We start from the raw sequence: 13,740 nt of genomic DNA on the forward strand, positions 1-13,740 counted from the left end.
GCCAAACTCTTAAACTACTTGTTACACCATACTGCAAAATACATGAAGATTGCTTTGGTTCTACGACCAGTTGCTAAGTTCAATATCCTGGTAACTGAAGCGATGAGACTAAGATGCAGGATGCTTTACTTGCTAGACAAGTTCACCAACATATCATGACAATGATTCCCTTGCTAAGCATTTCATGAATACTTAGAAAAGAACAACTTGACAATTACAAAAATATCAAATATCCAAACTGCGACACAACTACCTAAATATCTGATGAAAGGCTTTTCGCTTAAAGAATGAAACTATACTTTTACCAGCTTACCCTCAAACATAAAGCAATCAACCCACAAATAAAGAACCAGACAACTAACCTGTTCACCACTCTTGCGTCCTTGACCATTCTGATCCATTGTTGTCAATTCTTGATGTGAAGAGAACTGAATGTAAACATTCCTCCCTCTGTAATGTCACACAGAAACAATATATCACAACATAAGCCAAAAAAACAAATACTAATGATTTTTGTTTGAGGAAGAGCAAAAAACAGATTTAAGGAGAGCGGAAATCGTAACTGATTCGCTAATTAGGACCTAGTTAATATATATTTGAATATTTCTAACTCGGACCAAAATATCCAACTAAATACACCCGCTGGACCTATATCCAGTCCACCACCACCTATGATGAGTCTATGACGAGTCAATTAAGTTTGCGTTGATATTCTTATTCCTCCATTCATATTCTTTGTTCTTTTGGTCCTTGTATCGGTTCTTTATGAAAATAGGGTCATCCACCAATTGATAAGTAAATCGATATGGGTTCATCAACTTGAGCCTAAAGGGAAACCATTAAAAACTTCTGCGTAAACAAGGTGATAAAGAACAAGGTAATCTTGACGGTAATGATGTTGATACAGAGATTGAATTGGAAATCAATCGGTAAATGCCATCTAAATTAGAAACATTTCGACTAGAGAAATCGGATCAAAATGTGAAAACAGTTGAGAAACCAGAAATTTTTCAGATTTAGATATTAGCAAATCCTTATATTGGTTTAGAGCCAATTCGAAATCATAGCTAACAAGATATTAGCAAACCCTTGTTTATGTTTTTGATGGATTTTTTCTTTCTAATATGCACACAGAAGAAATTGATCAAATTTATCGTTTGGTCATGTCAGATTTCGTAATCAAAAGAATTGTTGTTCTTTATAAACAAAAAATATGATGTTCTACAGCAAGCATGTATTCACCTCATGTTAGCGGTGGTGGAATTGTTTCACTTGGGAGAACGGGTATGACTTTTGTATGGTTGGTGTATTTAGCAGGGGTAACTTAGACAGATATACTGTCTAGGCCCTAATATGTGATAAAAAATACATGCATCATGGTAATCACAATTGTAATTTACACAACTAATTGGCCAGCAAAAGAAGATTTTGGTGGGGTTACAACTCCAACAGAGGTGGCATAAATCACGCAAGTCTAGAAGATGCAGGTGGCCTTGCTTTTAGAGATTTGAAAAAGCTAAATTTGGGTCAACAAACCAAGCTTGCTTCAACAATTTGTACCAGCTAAGTCAATTATGGGTTCAAATACAAAAATATAAATACCTCAGGGCCGGTAATCTCCTTCACAAAAGCACTAGTTTATCGACAAAAAAACAAAACTACATTCTTTTCGGCCGTCTCAAGACCTCACAAAACCGATTCAGAAGGGGGAAAAAAGATAGTACCTGACACTAGGTTGAACATTAGTGAAGTACTGTATCACATCAACAGCAGCTGCCACATCTTGCATCTGAAGAAGTGCCTGCTCAATACAACAAGAAAATCTCAATACATGAAAGAATCAAAAAGACAAACAGGTAATAGATAAGAATGAGAGAAATTAAAAAGAAAAAAACCTGATTTTTAGCCCTTAACATGACAAGCTTAGTGACAACACCAAATGGCTGTACTAATTGAAGCAAATCATTCTGAAATACAAGAAGAACAAAGAATCAGTCACCAGAAACCAACTTACAAAAGTGAAAACAGTGAAACAAAAAGATTTTTACCTCGGCTATTTCGTGGCCTACATTACGAACATGAATGACCTTAGAAGGTTCAGTCATCTTAATAACAGAATATACAATCACAGACTAGGGTGCTGATGATGATGATCAATTGATTTTGATGCTAAAATAAATATTTGCCCTAAAATTTTGAGAGGGAGAGAGAGGGGGAAGAGTTATGATGCCCTAACTAGTAAGCAGAAAACTCCAATAATTGAACTCATATACATAGGGGTTTTATTTACACCCAAACTAGTCGAGCTTGGGTTATATGTCCGCTTTTAGGCTTCTAGCGGTGGCCCAGTTTGTTGGCCGCTTGATGTGCACTTTTCTACCACTCCAACCTGAATAATATTTCCTTTATTTATTTATTTTTTTTTTTATTTTTGAAGCATGTAAAAAGAGAAAAGAACTAGAAAGAAATTACACGTGGATATCTTGTACCCGACGAGTCATCTAAAATAATTTGGCTGATAAAAAGTGGGATTGATTGCCTGGTCCCAGATTGTTGTCGATAAGTTTCCCGCCTAGCTTCCATCAACGTCGTAGTTTGCTAAACTATATGTCGCTTGATTCCCTTCTATATAGTTATGTTGAATGATACGTTGTGGAATCTGTCGCATTTTCTGTTTTATTTCAGAAATCATTGTTGCAATATATCATGGGGCTTTTGTGCCGGTATTTATAAAGCGCATCAAGTTTTCTGAATCTGTTTCGAAGATAACCTTTTGTCATTGTCTTTATGTCTCCGTCCTTGAAGCTAGAAGAGTTTCCAACGTTTCATCTACTAGAGCCGTAGTTATTCCTAGAGGTTGTGCTAGAGCCATTACAACCTGTGAACTCGAATCTCTGCAAATAAATCTTGCGCCCGTCATTCCTGGATGTCCCCTTGCGGCCCCATCGGTGTTGATCTTTAACCAGTCCGGTTCTGGTCTGTTCCATCCTGCTAGTCGAATATTTTCAGATGTATTTAAGACATATTTGATCACTGAATCACTTATAGGTGAACTTTGTGATGTCTGATACTCAACTACACGTTTTTAATCCAAATTCGAGGCTTGACTAAATGTTGACTAGAAATCAAGGCATAGTTTTGATCAACTAAATTTTACAACAAGCTTGATATAGCAAAACTTGCGAGTTCGATCGAGTAATGCCCTCTAACACAACATTTCTAGACTTCCGAGTTTACCCTATCAAAGTTCATTTTAGTAATCTAATCAAGCAATGCTCGGGTCTTAAAACTAAAATGTGAGAACCAAACTTGACATACCTTAGTGGGCTCAACCAAGTGATGCTCCAACACTTTGTCATAACTTGTAGAGTTTTTTATTGATTGAGCAACATTTTTATGTTGTTGAAGGATTTTTTTGCAAAATAATAGTTTATTTGTAAATCACATGAAATGTTTTGGCACCGTCCTTCAGTTGTAAAATAGATAAATTGCAGTAGATGAGGTGCCACGGGTTGGTACTCTCATTTTGTCCTTTGGTTGGTGAAGAGGTTTTTACTGAAATAAAGAAAGTCACGAAAGACTGAGGTCGATGATACAATAACAACTCATTGATCAACAATGTTAAGAGACCCTCATGTCTTAACCACAAACCATGTAGGAATCACCATTGGTTTAATTCAGTAAGCTGCATACTTTGTATAACAGCCTAACAACATAATTAAACAAATAAAATCACATCAAATCCAAACCTTCCTCCGCTCTTGCTTGAATAGCATCACATATTTGTTTCGTAATATCGATAAGAGTAAGCTTCGATGCAGACACCTCCTCTCCAAGGATAACCTGGGATAGAATTCCAGCAAATCAAGTATAGCACACGACTAAGAGGATGTACCCACAACATAAACATTAAACATTATAGGTAACGAATCTTGTGAGATGAGAAGGCTAACCATATTTGGATGTGACTGAAGAGCGCATTCTAAGACAACATGAGATGCCTTTCGTCCCATAAGTCTTACGAAGTAGTAATACTGAAAGAAACAAAGAATGCAATAGGTCAGAAGTTTCAAAAGCTGAAGAAAATAAAATATATCTAGTGTTGCTCTCAATACTGAATATTCATCATAAAAAAAAAAAATCCGAGATAAAAAAATATTTTGAACAAGAAAAAGATGAAGAGAAATTCTACAGAAGCTTTGTACTTTTTATATTCATTAATGATCCAACAATATAATTTCCTTTTGTATTTTAATTTTTCAGTTAATTGCTCAAACGGTGCGTAGTCCACTTTGTGAGGGGATTTATTAGATTCCAGAAAGAATAAAAAACTTTAGATAAATAAAAATTTAAGACAGGAAAAGAAAATGTGTGGCTCCTTAACTCTTCGTAATTAATATAACTAAACCATGAGAGACACACGGTTGTTGTTTGGCAACATATATAGTAACAGGCCAATCTCCAAAAAGGTTAAGTTTAAAATGGATGCCATCTAATGATCAGTTCAATTTGAAAACAAAAATGAACCGTTGAACGGGACAGTAGAACACATGCAAGATAAAGTTGTTTGTCATCAAAGAATAATGATTAGGTTAGAGCACTGCTCGGCCGAACTCGCAAGCGCTGCTATCTCAAGCTTGTTTGTCAATGTTAGTGATCAAAACTATAAATCTTGATTTCTAGTCTACTTAGAGATGTCTCGGACTAGGATGGATTATATACTTGAGCATTAGACTTCACGAAGTTCATCATTTGAAGACGAAAAACTACTAAGGATAGCTTGTGGAACTTCATCAACAAAAGGTATGTGGTGACTAAAACTCGTCTATCAGTTGGAAAGTCAATTTCTACTTTATCTCCTATATTGAGACATAAGTCGTGTTACTATATAGTTTTCTATTATACACATTTGAGATTTCGAGCTGAGTTTATCTCGCTTACATATTTCTCGAAATATGTGTTGGTAAGCTTTCGCTTCAACCAAATTCATCTTATATTCTTGATGAAAGTCAAAAAGATGATCATGTGAAAATTTCTGAGTAACATCTTACATGGTTTGTATGATACAATCATTTGGTGTAGACTTGGATGTTTCGTTATGATTATTTCAAAAACTTGAAAATTCCTTTGATGTTAATAGTGTGTGAAAACGGCTATTGCCATCCTCTAAGAAAGTTTCAGTGATTAAAATAGAGTTTAGAACTATTGGATTACAAACATAATGTGCATTCTTACATGTATGTGATCTATGACCGGAACTAGAGTCTTGTAGTTGTGAAATTCCGTGTACCAAGTACACATACATGTACGCATAATTGCGTAAGGTATAAGTCTGGGAACTTCTGATGGGCTTTGGAAGTGTACTTAGGTATGCGTACCCGTTCGCATACTGGCGAACCCAAGCTCAGACCGGCTACTTAAGTATGCGTACCCGTTTGCATACTTGAGTGCTTAAAGTTCTAAAATCGGTTTGTTCATGAACTAATACATTTCTATGTTAAGGAATGCATTCTTTGCAAACCGTGGGTATAATGTTCATGAATTGATTCGAGTGAATCAAACCGATTTTGCTTCAATTCCCAAAATACTTCATTCATAACGTCATTCAAATAGATATGATATTGTCACATGTTATCACATAACATTTAAGTCCAAAAACTAAAAACCAAAATATAAAATGTATTTCACCACCCTTCACAACATTTACGGATCCTCACCATCAGTCATAACTATGAAATGGGTTGGCCTCGACAATAGTATGGGTTTCCATAATTCAATTCTTTCTTCGAAACGATTGCACCAAGTCTTGGGGAGTTCACCGTCACAATCAAATCTAATCCTCAATGGATGTAATGGGCTTCCTTCTTTCAATCGGAGTCCGGTGTAATGGTTTCCTTCTACATGCCCCATGACAACTGTTTTTGTTGATGATAAATCTTCGTCAAACGGTATTCTTGTCGGTGCAAATGTATGGCTCATATCTTTGGAGATTAAATGAATGACACAATTGAATGCGTTGGCGAGTAGTTGGACACATATTGGCATGCACATCCAATATTCACTTGTCAAACATTTATTGTCGTGTAACCGCTTTTCCCATTGTGCAAAGCTCTTGTTTAACACTGCATCACTTTCATCTCTTTCAACTCTCATCATTGGCTTATAGAAGTCGCGGTGACCACGTAGTTCCATTAAGCATTTTTGCCTTACGTAAGTAGCTTGGTCACAATCCCACGCTTCAAAGGTTCCAAGTTGATCCACAAAGACGTGGTAACCACAATTCCCATCACCATGAACATCATCCGTGGCCTTTGATATAATCACGAATATAGTCGGGGAAAAAAAGAATGTAATATTCATAGAGACTGTAATAGTTCCGGATATATCGACCATTATCATCTCTAGGTGGTGGTTTAGGAAATCCATTTATACGAAGCCTTACCTTGTCCTTCTCACCACTTAATGAAATTTTTTCAACCGTCGGACTCTTTCCATTGTTTCTTGCTAATTGCTTAACACCAACTTTACCAACAAGTCTTTTTAGTGAGCTTTCTTGGGAGGAAACCTCGGAGCCGACAACTTTGACTTCTCTATGGCTTAGCCCGGTTTCATATAAACCTTGACCCTTTAACTCCATTATCTTTTTTTTTTCACTTTTTTTGCAACCATTTCCTTTAACAACAACTTTGCTTCTTTTTGCTTGTTTGGAGCGAAATACCGGACCTTTTCCTTTAGCATCCATTTTGGTTGTTGCACTTTCTTGAGTAGGAACCTCGATACATTTTTCTCGTACATTTGGACGACTTGTTTCTCCTTTATCCCCTTGCCCACTTTTTTCATTTGTTTCTACCTTGAACATCCTTCTCTTCCATCTCATCATCCGCTTCATATTCCTTTCTCAATCGTTCATAACCCGAAGGATCTCTTTTCTTTGATTCTTCCTCCAATTCCCTTGTTTTTTTATTTCTTACGTACCTCTTTTTTTTAGTAGGAGGCCTCCCTTTTCTCTTCCCCTTTGGTGGTTCATAGATATCATACATATTTTATGGATATACAAAATTACGCAAGTTACTCAACCATATTTGCCTTTGGCCCCGGATTAGTGTAGCATATTTCTCGGCTAGGGCTTTTCCAATCTCGGTATCGGCAAACATTCCTCCAAAATCTTGATCGACTATTGTTTCATGGAATAATATTTGTTGCCAAAAGGGATCAACATCTTGAATCGGGATCACTTTGTCTTGGTATGTGGGTATAACATGCCGACATGAGAGTCCCAAACTTGTCATGTTTGGACAACACACTCTTCTTCATAATCCCACCATTCAAAATGTTGTACTTCGTACGTTATCTTATCAATTGCGCGATGCGAAACTTGAAATGTAATTCCCCTTAGCCACGAATTGTCTAACCATTCGTCTTTTTTCAAAATACTCTATAACTCTATCGTGATCACGGCGGAAATACGCATTCATGGCTTCGAATACCATAACTAACCCACCATTAGAACTATGAAGTTTCTTCTTCAACCGGCTGTGAGATGACTCCGCCGTACTTGTAGCTTGGTTGTCAAAGTGCCTATATTGGTTAGTGAACGCCGCGACAAACTTCTCTTTGTGCGGATTCAACCAATTATCCAACAAGTACTTCACAAGACTTGGATAACTTCTTTTCCGATGAGCCACTAACATACGAGATCTATCCTCATATTCATCCACGGTGCTAGAACGTGTCAAGGCTAACCACTCTGATTTGAAACTATCCCATTTTAGCTCCGCCAATTCGTCATCCTTCTTAAATTTATCTTTGGCTTCCTTTTGTTGATCTACCGGTATTTTATTTATTCTATCCATTTCGTCTTTTTTGGTTGGACGGACAATGTGCATGCACTTAGTTTCAATACTTTTCCACAAGTGGAATGTGCAAAGAAGGTTATGATCTTCTGGGAAAACCCTATTTATTGCATTTAACAAAGCTTGTTCCTTGTTGGTAATAATCACCTTTGGAGTATATCCCTCTACGTAGAACAACTTCACTTGTTTTAGTGCCCACACATAGCTCTCTTCGAGCTCATTTTTCAAGAATCAAAAACCAACACTAAAAGGAGTATTGATAGAAGTTTGCCCGACAATGTTCAACTACGGCATCTCAAACTTGTTGGTTTTGTATGTGCAATCCATTAGACGCACTTGATGAGAGAACCTTGCCAGCTTTACAAACTCAAGATGAGTCAATAAAATATATTTTATTTTTCCTTTCTCATCTTCATCGTGGAAAACCGAGTAATTATGCCTCACCCCAAAATGCCTTCATTGTTGCATTTCGTTCCTTTGTTCCCATTTCTTATTCTTCAATTTTGTTTTTTCATTGTAGATGTTAGCCAAAGTATGAACATTTTGTGGGTTTTTTAGCTTTAATTGAGCGAGGATATCAATGGGATTCAAACGATTTTGGGCCATTGACTCTACCACCATCTCTTCTTCTTCAGTAAGGCGTCCAACATAAGGGTGTGTTAGCAAATTACCTGGTATAGGGTGATTATGACTACCGCATACATCTCTCTACAAAAACCACCTTTCTGCCGCGTTCTTTCTAAATTGAAGCTTGAAGGGGCATCGGGTCTTCTTAGTGAAAGTAGTATTCTTCCTCTTTGTCTTTGCTTCGTGCGCACGGTACCTTTTTTTGCGTGATTTTTATATCCGCTACACTCGCAAACCATTTGAAATCTACTTCCATTAGTGGTACCATTACAAACTATGATACACATAATCAACTTGCCTCATTCTCTAGCCCACTTATTTGCATCTTCTTTCTCTTTCCATGTCTCCTCGGTTAAATAGTGAAAGCTAGAATCTTCGGTGAGAACTTCATTTGCAAAAGGTTGTTCATCCATTAGGGGAGGTACATACACGATCTGGTCAAAAGTATACCCACATTAGTGTAAACTAAGCAATAAAGTAACGACACATATAGAGTTACGGTTGGTAACGAAATCGAAACCAACAACCGTAAACAACTTACGGTTCAAAGTTTCAATCCAAAACGAACCGTATGTTACCTACAGTTGGTCCCGATATGGGTAAAAATTAACCGTAGCAATCATTTGAAACACACGGAGTAAATTACGGTTAGAAATGGAAGCGGAAAAATAAACTGTAAGTGGGTTACGGTCCATAACTGAAACCCAGTATGAACCGTAAATACACATTCCAACCTTAGCTACATTTTGAAAATATACAGAGTCATTTACGGTTGGAAACTAAATTCTATAATGAACCGTAGCAAAAGTTACGGTTGATATCTATTTACAGATTACCAACCGTAGATAGTGCAGTAAATACTGACATGCACATGATCAGTTACAGTTCGTAACTACTTAGCGACATAAACAACCGTAACGACAAATTCTTTACAAACCGTAAATGGTATTACGTTTGGGTTTTCCCCAAAATTAACCAGTTATGGTTGGTTATCCATCTTTTACGAACCGTAACAGCTACTTACGGTTGGTTACTAGCAAAATTCCAACCGTAAGTTCTTCTGAAAATGTAAAGGATTTGATTTTTTGACGTACTTTAGATAATTTTGAGCAACAAAAAGCTAATGAGAACTAATTTAGAAGTATACCTGGTCATTTTCAGGCTCTGGTTCTTCACTTTCTTGGATAATTTCTTCAATTGATTGAGATTGACCTTCACTTTGGGTTAAAACATCTCTACCATCTAAGAAATACTTCATATCCGTATCTCCATCAAGGGGTATGTAGTATTTGTTTTCTCTATCATACAGGGATTCTCCCACCTCAAATTTGTCACTGGAATCACTCATTTTGGTTGAGTGAATCCAAATCTAAGGTTTCACAAATATCACAAAAGTTTTTTTTCCCTCCCCTCTACACTTTTTGTTTTTTTAACTCTAAAATATGATTTTGATTTTATTTAGAGTAAATATAAGTGAAATTTACTCATTAACATTAAACAAGATTATCAGTACTAAACAAGATTATCAGCACTAAACTATGTAAGGGTGTATTAGTCCTTATCAAAAAAAAGTTGATAAGGGGTTTTTGGAATTACCATCTAATGACCCTTTTTTTCCTACTCTATTCGCTCCTCTAATAAAACCCCCCGCCCCTATAACAAGCTTCTTTTAGAGACATCGTCTACGAAATTGAGATTCTCATTTTCCAAATTGATCGAATTCTAAGTTTTTAATGTTCAATTTGAAGGTTTTATGATGATTGGAACAGTTCAGTGTTGATTGTAACGAAATTGAAAAAAACTTGTTCCAAAATCTATTGAATTGACGAAAAACTTGGACTATAATTGTCACCATATAGAATGATTGCTTACCTGAAGAGGAGATTTAGCAGCAGCAGCAGGATCCTCTTCCGCCGTTATCAGTCTAGAACACAAACACTTTAAAAGCTGGTTCTCTGGTGAATGAATAAAAGATGAAGAATATTTTATATGAGTTCTCTTAATGCCCTGAGTTGTTTTCTTTTGATATGAGTTCTCTCCATCGCTTTCATCTCCATATCCATCTCCATCGCTTTCATCTCCGTCGCTTTTTACCTGAACCCACAACCTAAAGACAAAGTATAACACATTTAGGTTGATTGATACAACGAAGCTCATTCTGACCGGAGAAATGCACGTATTAATTCTAGGAGAAATATACACCCGGTTAAGTATCCGGTTAATTATGCGTTACCCGGTGGGAAAACATAAATTCAAAACCTCGCGTATAATGTGTTTTGGCAAATTTACATACGCAATAAAATTGCCCAAAAATGTATGTATATTACTGCGGACATGGCAATCTATAGGGGTAGAAAGGGGAAGAACGGTCATGTTCCACTTGCAAAATCTTTGATGGTATAATATCTGCATGTCCCACTAAAATTTGACTTATTTTAAAAGTTTGCACAATTTTTAAGGTAAGGTAGAAAGAAAGATATTCTTCAGACTTTTTTTCTTGTTGCTATTATACCCTTATATATTGCTTTTATTCTTTTTCCAAAAAGAGGAATAAGACCTCATAAAATAGATTGATTGATAGAACGAAACTCATAAATTTGAGGATCATTTACGGTTACAAGATTAATACAATTTGTGACATAAATACTATGCAACATAGCTTGAAGCCCATCATCTTGGTTACAAAAGGTTGCTACGTTTGCTGCCTCAGTTATATTAAACCTAGAAAATAACTATAAAATTAATATAAGTACTTATCATATTTCTAAAATTTGTGATAATATGATATTTATGTTTTTTGAGTTTTTGCAAATCTTTCCATCGGCAGTTTCAGAATTGCTTGTGAATGGCTTTGGAAAATGTTAAACTCCATTTAAGTTGTGTATCGAAAGACAACTTTCGCTTATTATGAATAACAAAGAGTAAAATCCTTAAAAAATAACATCTCCCTGATTATGTCATGGTTGCAAACTTTATATCGTTAAAAAAACATTTCAAAATAACAAATATAAACATGACTATTAGATTATACATATTTATTATATTAAATTATTTTTAACAACAATTAATTAATATGTCATTTCAGAAATATGACATTTTATAATAACAATGGCTAACTTTGGAGCGATGAATTTAAAATGAAAAGGTCACCTTCGGTGATGAAGTGAGTATTGAATATTGAAATAATAATTTTCAAACAAACTTCGGTTTACTATGTTCCACTTTACAAAATTTGTTTGTAATTACCTGAAAACATTGGGTGTATTGTTGGCCCGCCCATAAGGGATAGTCTAGCGTGAGGCAACCTGGTGGGACCCGCAGACCCAAATGTTGCATCCCTTGCTAACCACAAGTGCAGGGAGACGAGTTATTTTGGAGTTTAGGGAAACCTGTCTATGTTTTCCACATACCCAAAGAAAAGGAAACTCATCCTGTTGTTTTGAAGATGACGGAATATATATTCAGACATTTTTAGTAGATACTTATATTAAAATAATATGTGACACATACATATGAAAACACTGATGTGCCTGATGTGGAGACACGCGTGTTCAAGTGCCGGAAGAGAGTTATACGCGGGCACTCGACCTTTTTAAGCGTGTCCACGCTAGTACCAAAATATCGATTCTAAATTTTTATACCTACAAAGTATATATATACCAAACATTTCATAGATACACCCGCTAACTTCTTATATATATTTAATGAAAAAAACACTGAAATAAATTTAAAAATAAAACATGTACTCATTCAAAGGGAAATATTATTTAAAGAGATAATAATAAATTGCATTTTTACATTCTCAATCCGTATTTAATTATTTAAATTTAATTGTGCCTCTTCTAATATGCATGGTAAGGTAAGTTCCTACGGTAGTTGACAAAAGAATTTTTTTGCAAAACCAAGTGGATTGGCAAAGGTGGATTTTCATTATGGTGAATGTAATAGACGACATTTGAAGAAGCGCGCATACATACAAGATTCACCAACGGATAAACTTTTCAACCATGTTGCTAGATATAATAATGAGGTAACTAAATGATTAGGAACATTTACCAAATTTATATTTGAAAAACACGTCATATGTTATAGATATCAGGTATATCAGATCACCATGTACCAACAAACCCTTGGAAAAACAGGTAACTTTATTTGAAGAGTACAATAAGTACCTAACAAACCCTAATGAATGTTTTACATAAGCTGTATTCTGGATCCAACTCCTTCATCTGCCTATTTATCTTGAAGATAAGACTTTTGTAGAACAACTCTTGTTAGATACAGGGAAAGTCTTAGACGTGGATTTAACATGCAAACCGGTTAGAATAAAAATGGAAATGGATTTAACATGTCCGGATCGAGATAGATTCAGTTCTCTTATGAATTTCTAACTCTCTTTTATACATGTGAGTTTACAAGACATGTTGTTAAGGATTAATGCCCAAAATTCATTAGCACAGAACATGCACTATAAGACCTATCATCCCTACTATTCTCATACCACCGTCTCTGTTAGAGCACTGCTCGGTCGTACTCGCAAGCGTTGCTCTCTCAATCTTGTTTGTCAAGTTTAGTTTCCAAAACGATAAGTCTTGATTTCTAGTCTACTTATAGCTATGTCTCGGATTAGGATAGAAAGTGTAGTTGAGCTTTAGATTTCACGGCATTCATTGATTGAAAACGAAGAAATACTAAGGGGAGCTTGTGGAACTTCATCAACAAAATGTATGTGGAGACTTAAACTCATATATCACTCAAAAGTATATCTACTTTATCTCTTATTTGGGACAAATGTCGTATATCTATACAGACTTCGACTATACACGTTTGATATTTCGAGCTGAGTTTAACTCGCTTACATATTTCTCGAAATATGTGTTGGTAAGCTTTCTCTTTAACCAAGTTCATCTTATATTCTTGACGAAATTCAAAACATGATCATGTGAAAATCGCCTAATAATATCTTACATGATTTGTGTAAGACAGTCATTTGATGTAGATTCGGAATGTTTCGTATTAATCATTCGATCACTTGAAAATTGCTTTGAAGATAATAGTTTGTGCATGTGAGACAGCTATTCCCATCTTCCAAGAATGTTTCAATGATTGAAATGAGAGTTTAGAACAAATTAACCATGATTGGATGTAGCACAGTATGCGTAATTGTATGCTAACTGTTGCAAGTTATTCCAAGTCCGGAACCATAGTATGCATACCCGTATGTGTACTGGTTGGTTAATTAAAGTACGAGAACTTAGTT

General features: G+C 35.6%; 1 protein-coding gene across 2 annotated transcripts in view; it reads right to left on the reverse strand.

Moving 5' to 3' along the window:
• Positions 1 to 2,260, reverse strand: part of LOC113283693 (polypyrimidine tract-binding protein homolog 3-like) — a 5,412-nt gene extending 3,152 nt beyond the window's left edge. The window contains exons 1-4 of one of the 2 annotated variants that reach the window (XM_026533025.1): positions 2,049 to 2,260; positions 1,896 to 1,967; positions 1,725 to 1,801; positions 363 to 450 (exon numbers count right to left, since the gene is read on the reverse strand). In XM_026533025.1, coding sequence (XP_026388810.1) covers positions 363 to 450; positions 1,725 to 1,801; positions 1,896 to 1,967; positions 2,049 to 2,105 — 294 coding nt within the window. In that variant the 5' untranslated portion in view covers positions 2,106 to 2,260. The remainder of the gene's footprint in view (positions 1 to 362; positions 451 to 1,724; positions 1,802 to 1,895; positions 1,968 to 2,048) is intronic. The other variant, XM_026533031.1, reaches the window with a different exon arrangement.
• Positions 2,261 to 13,740: the final 11,480 nt, after the last annotated feature.

Source organism: Papaver somniferum, chromosome 1 (genome assembly GCF_003573695.1).
Source record: "Papaver somniferum cultivar HN1 chromosome 1, ASM357369v1, whole genome shotgun sequence".
NCBI classification, from domain to species: Eukaryota; Viridiplantae; Streptophyta; class Magnoliopsida; order Ranunculales; family Papaveraceae; genus Papaver; species Papaver somniferum.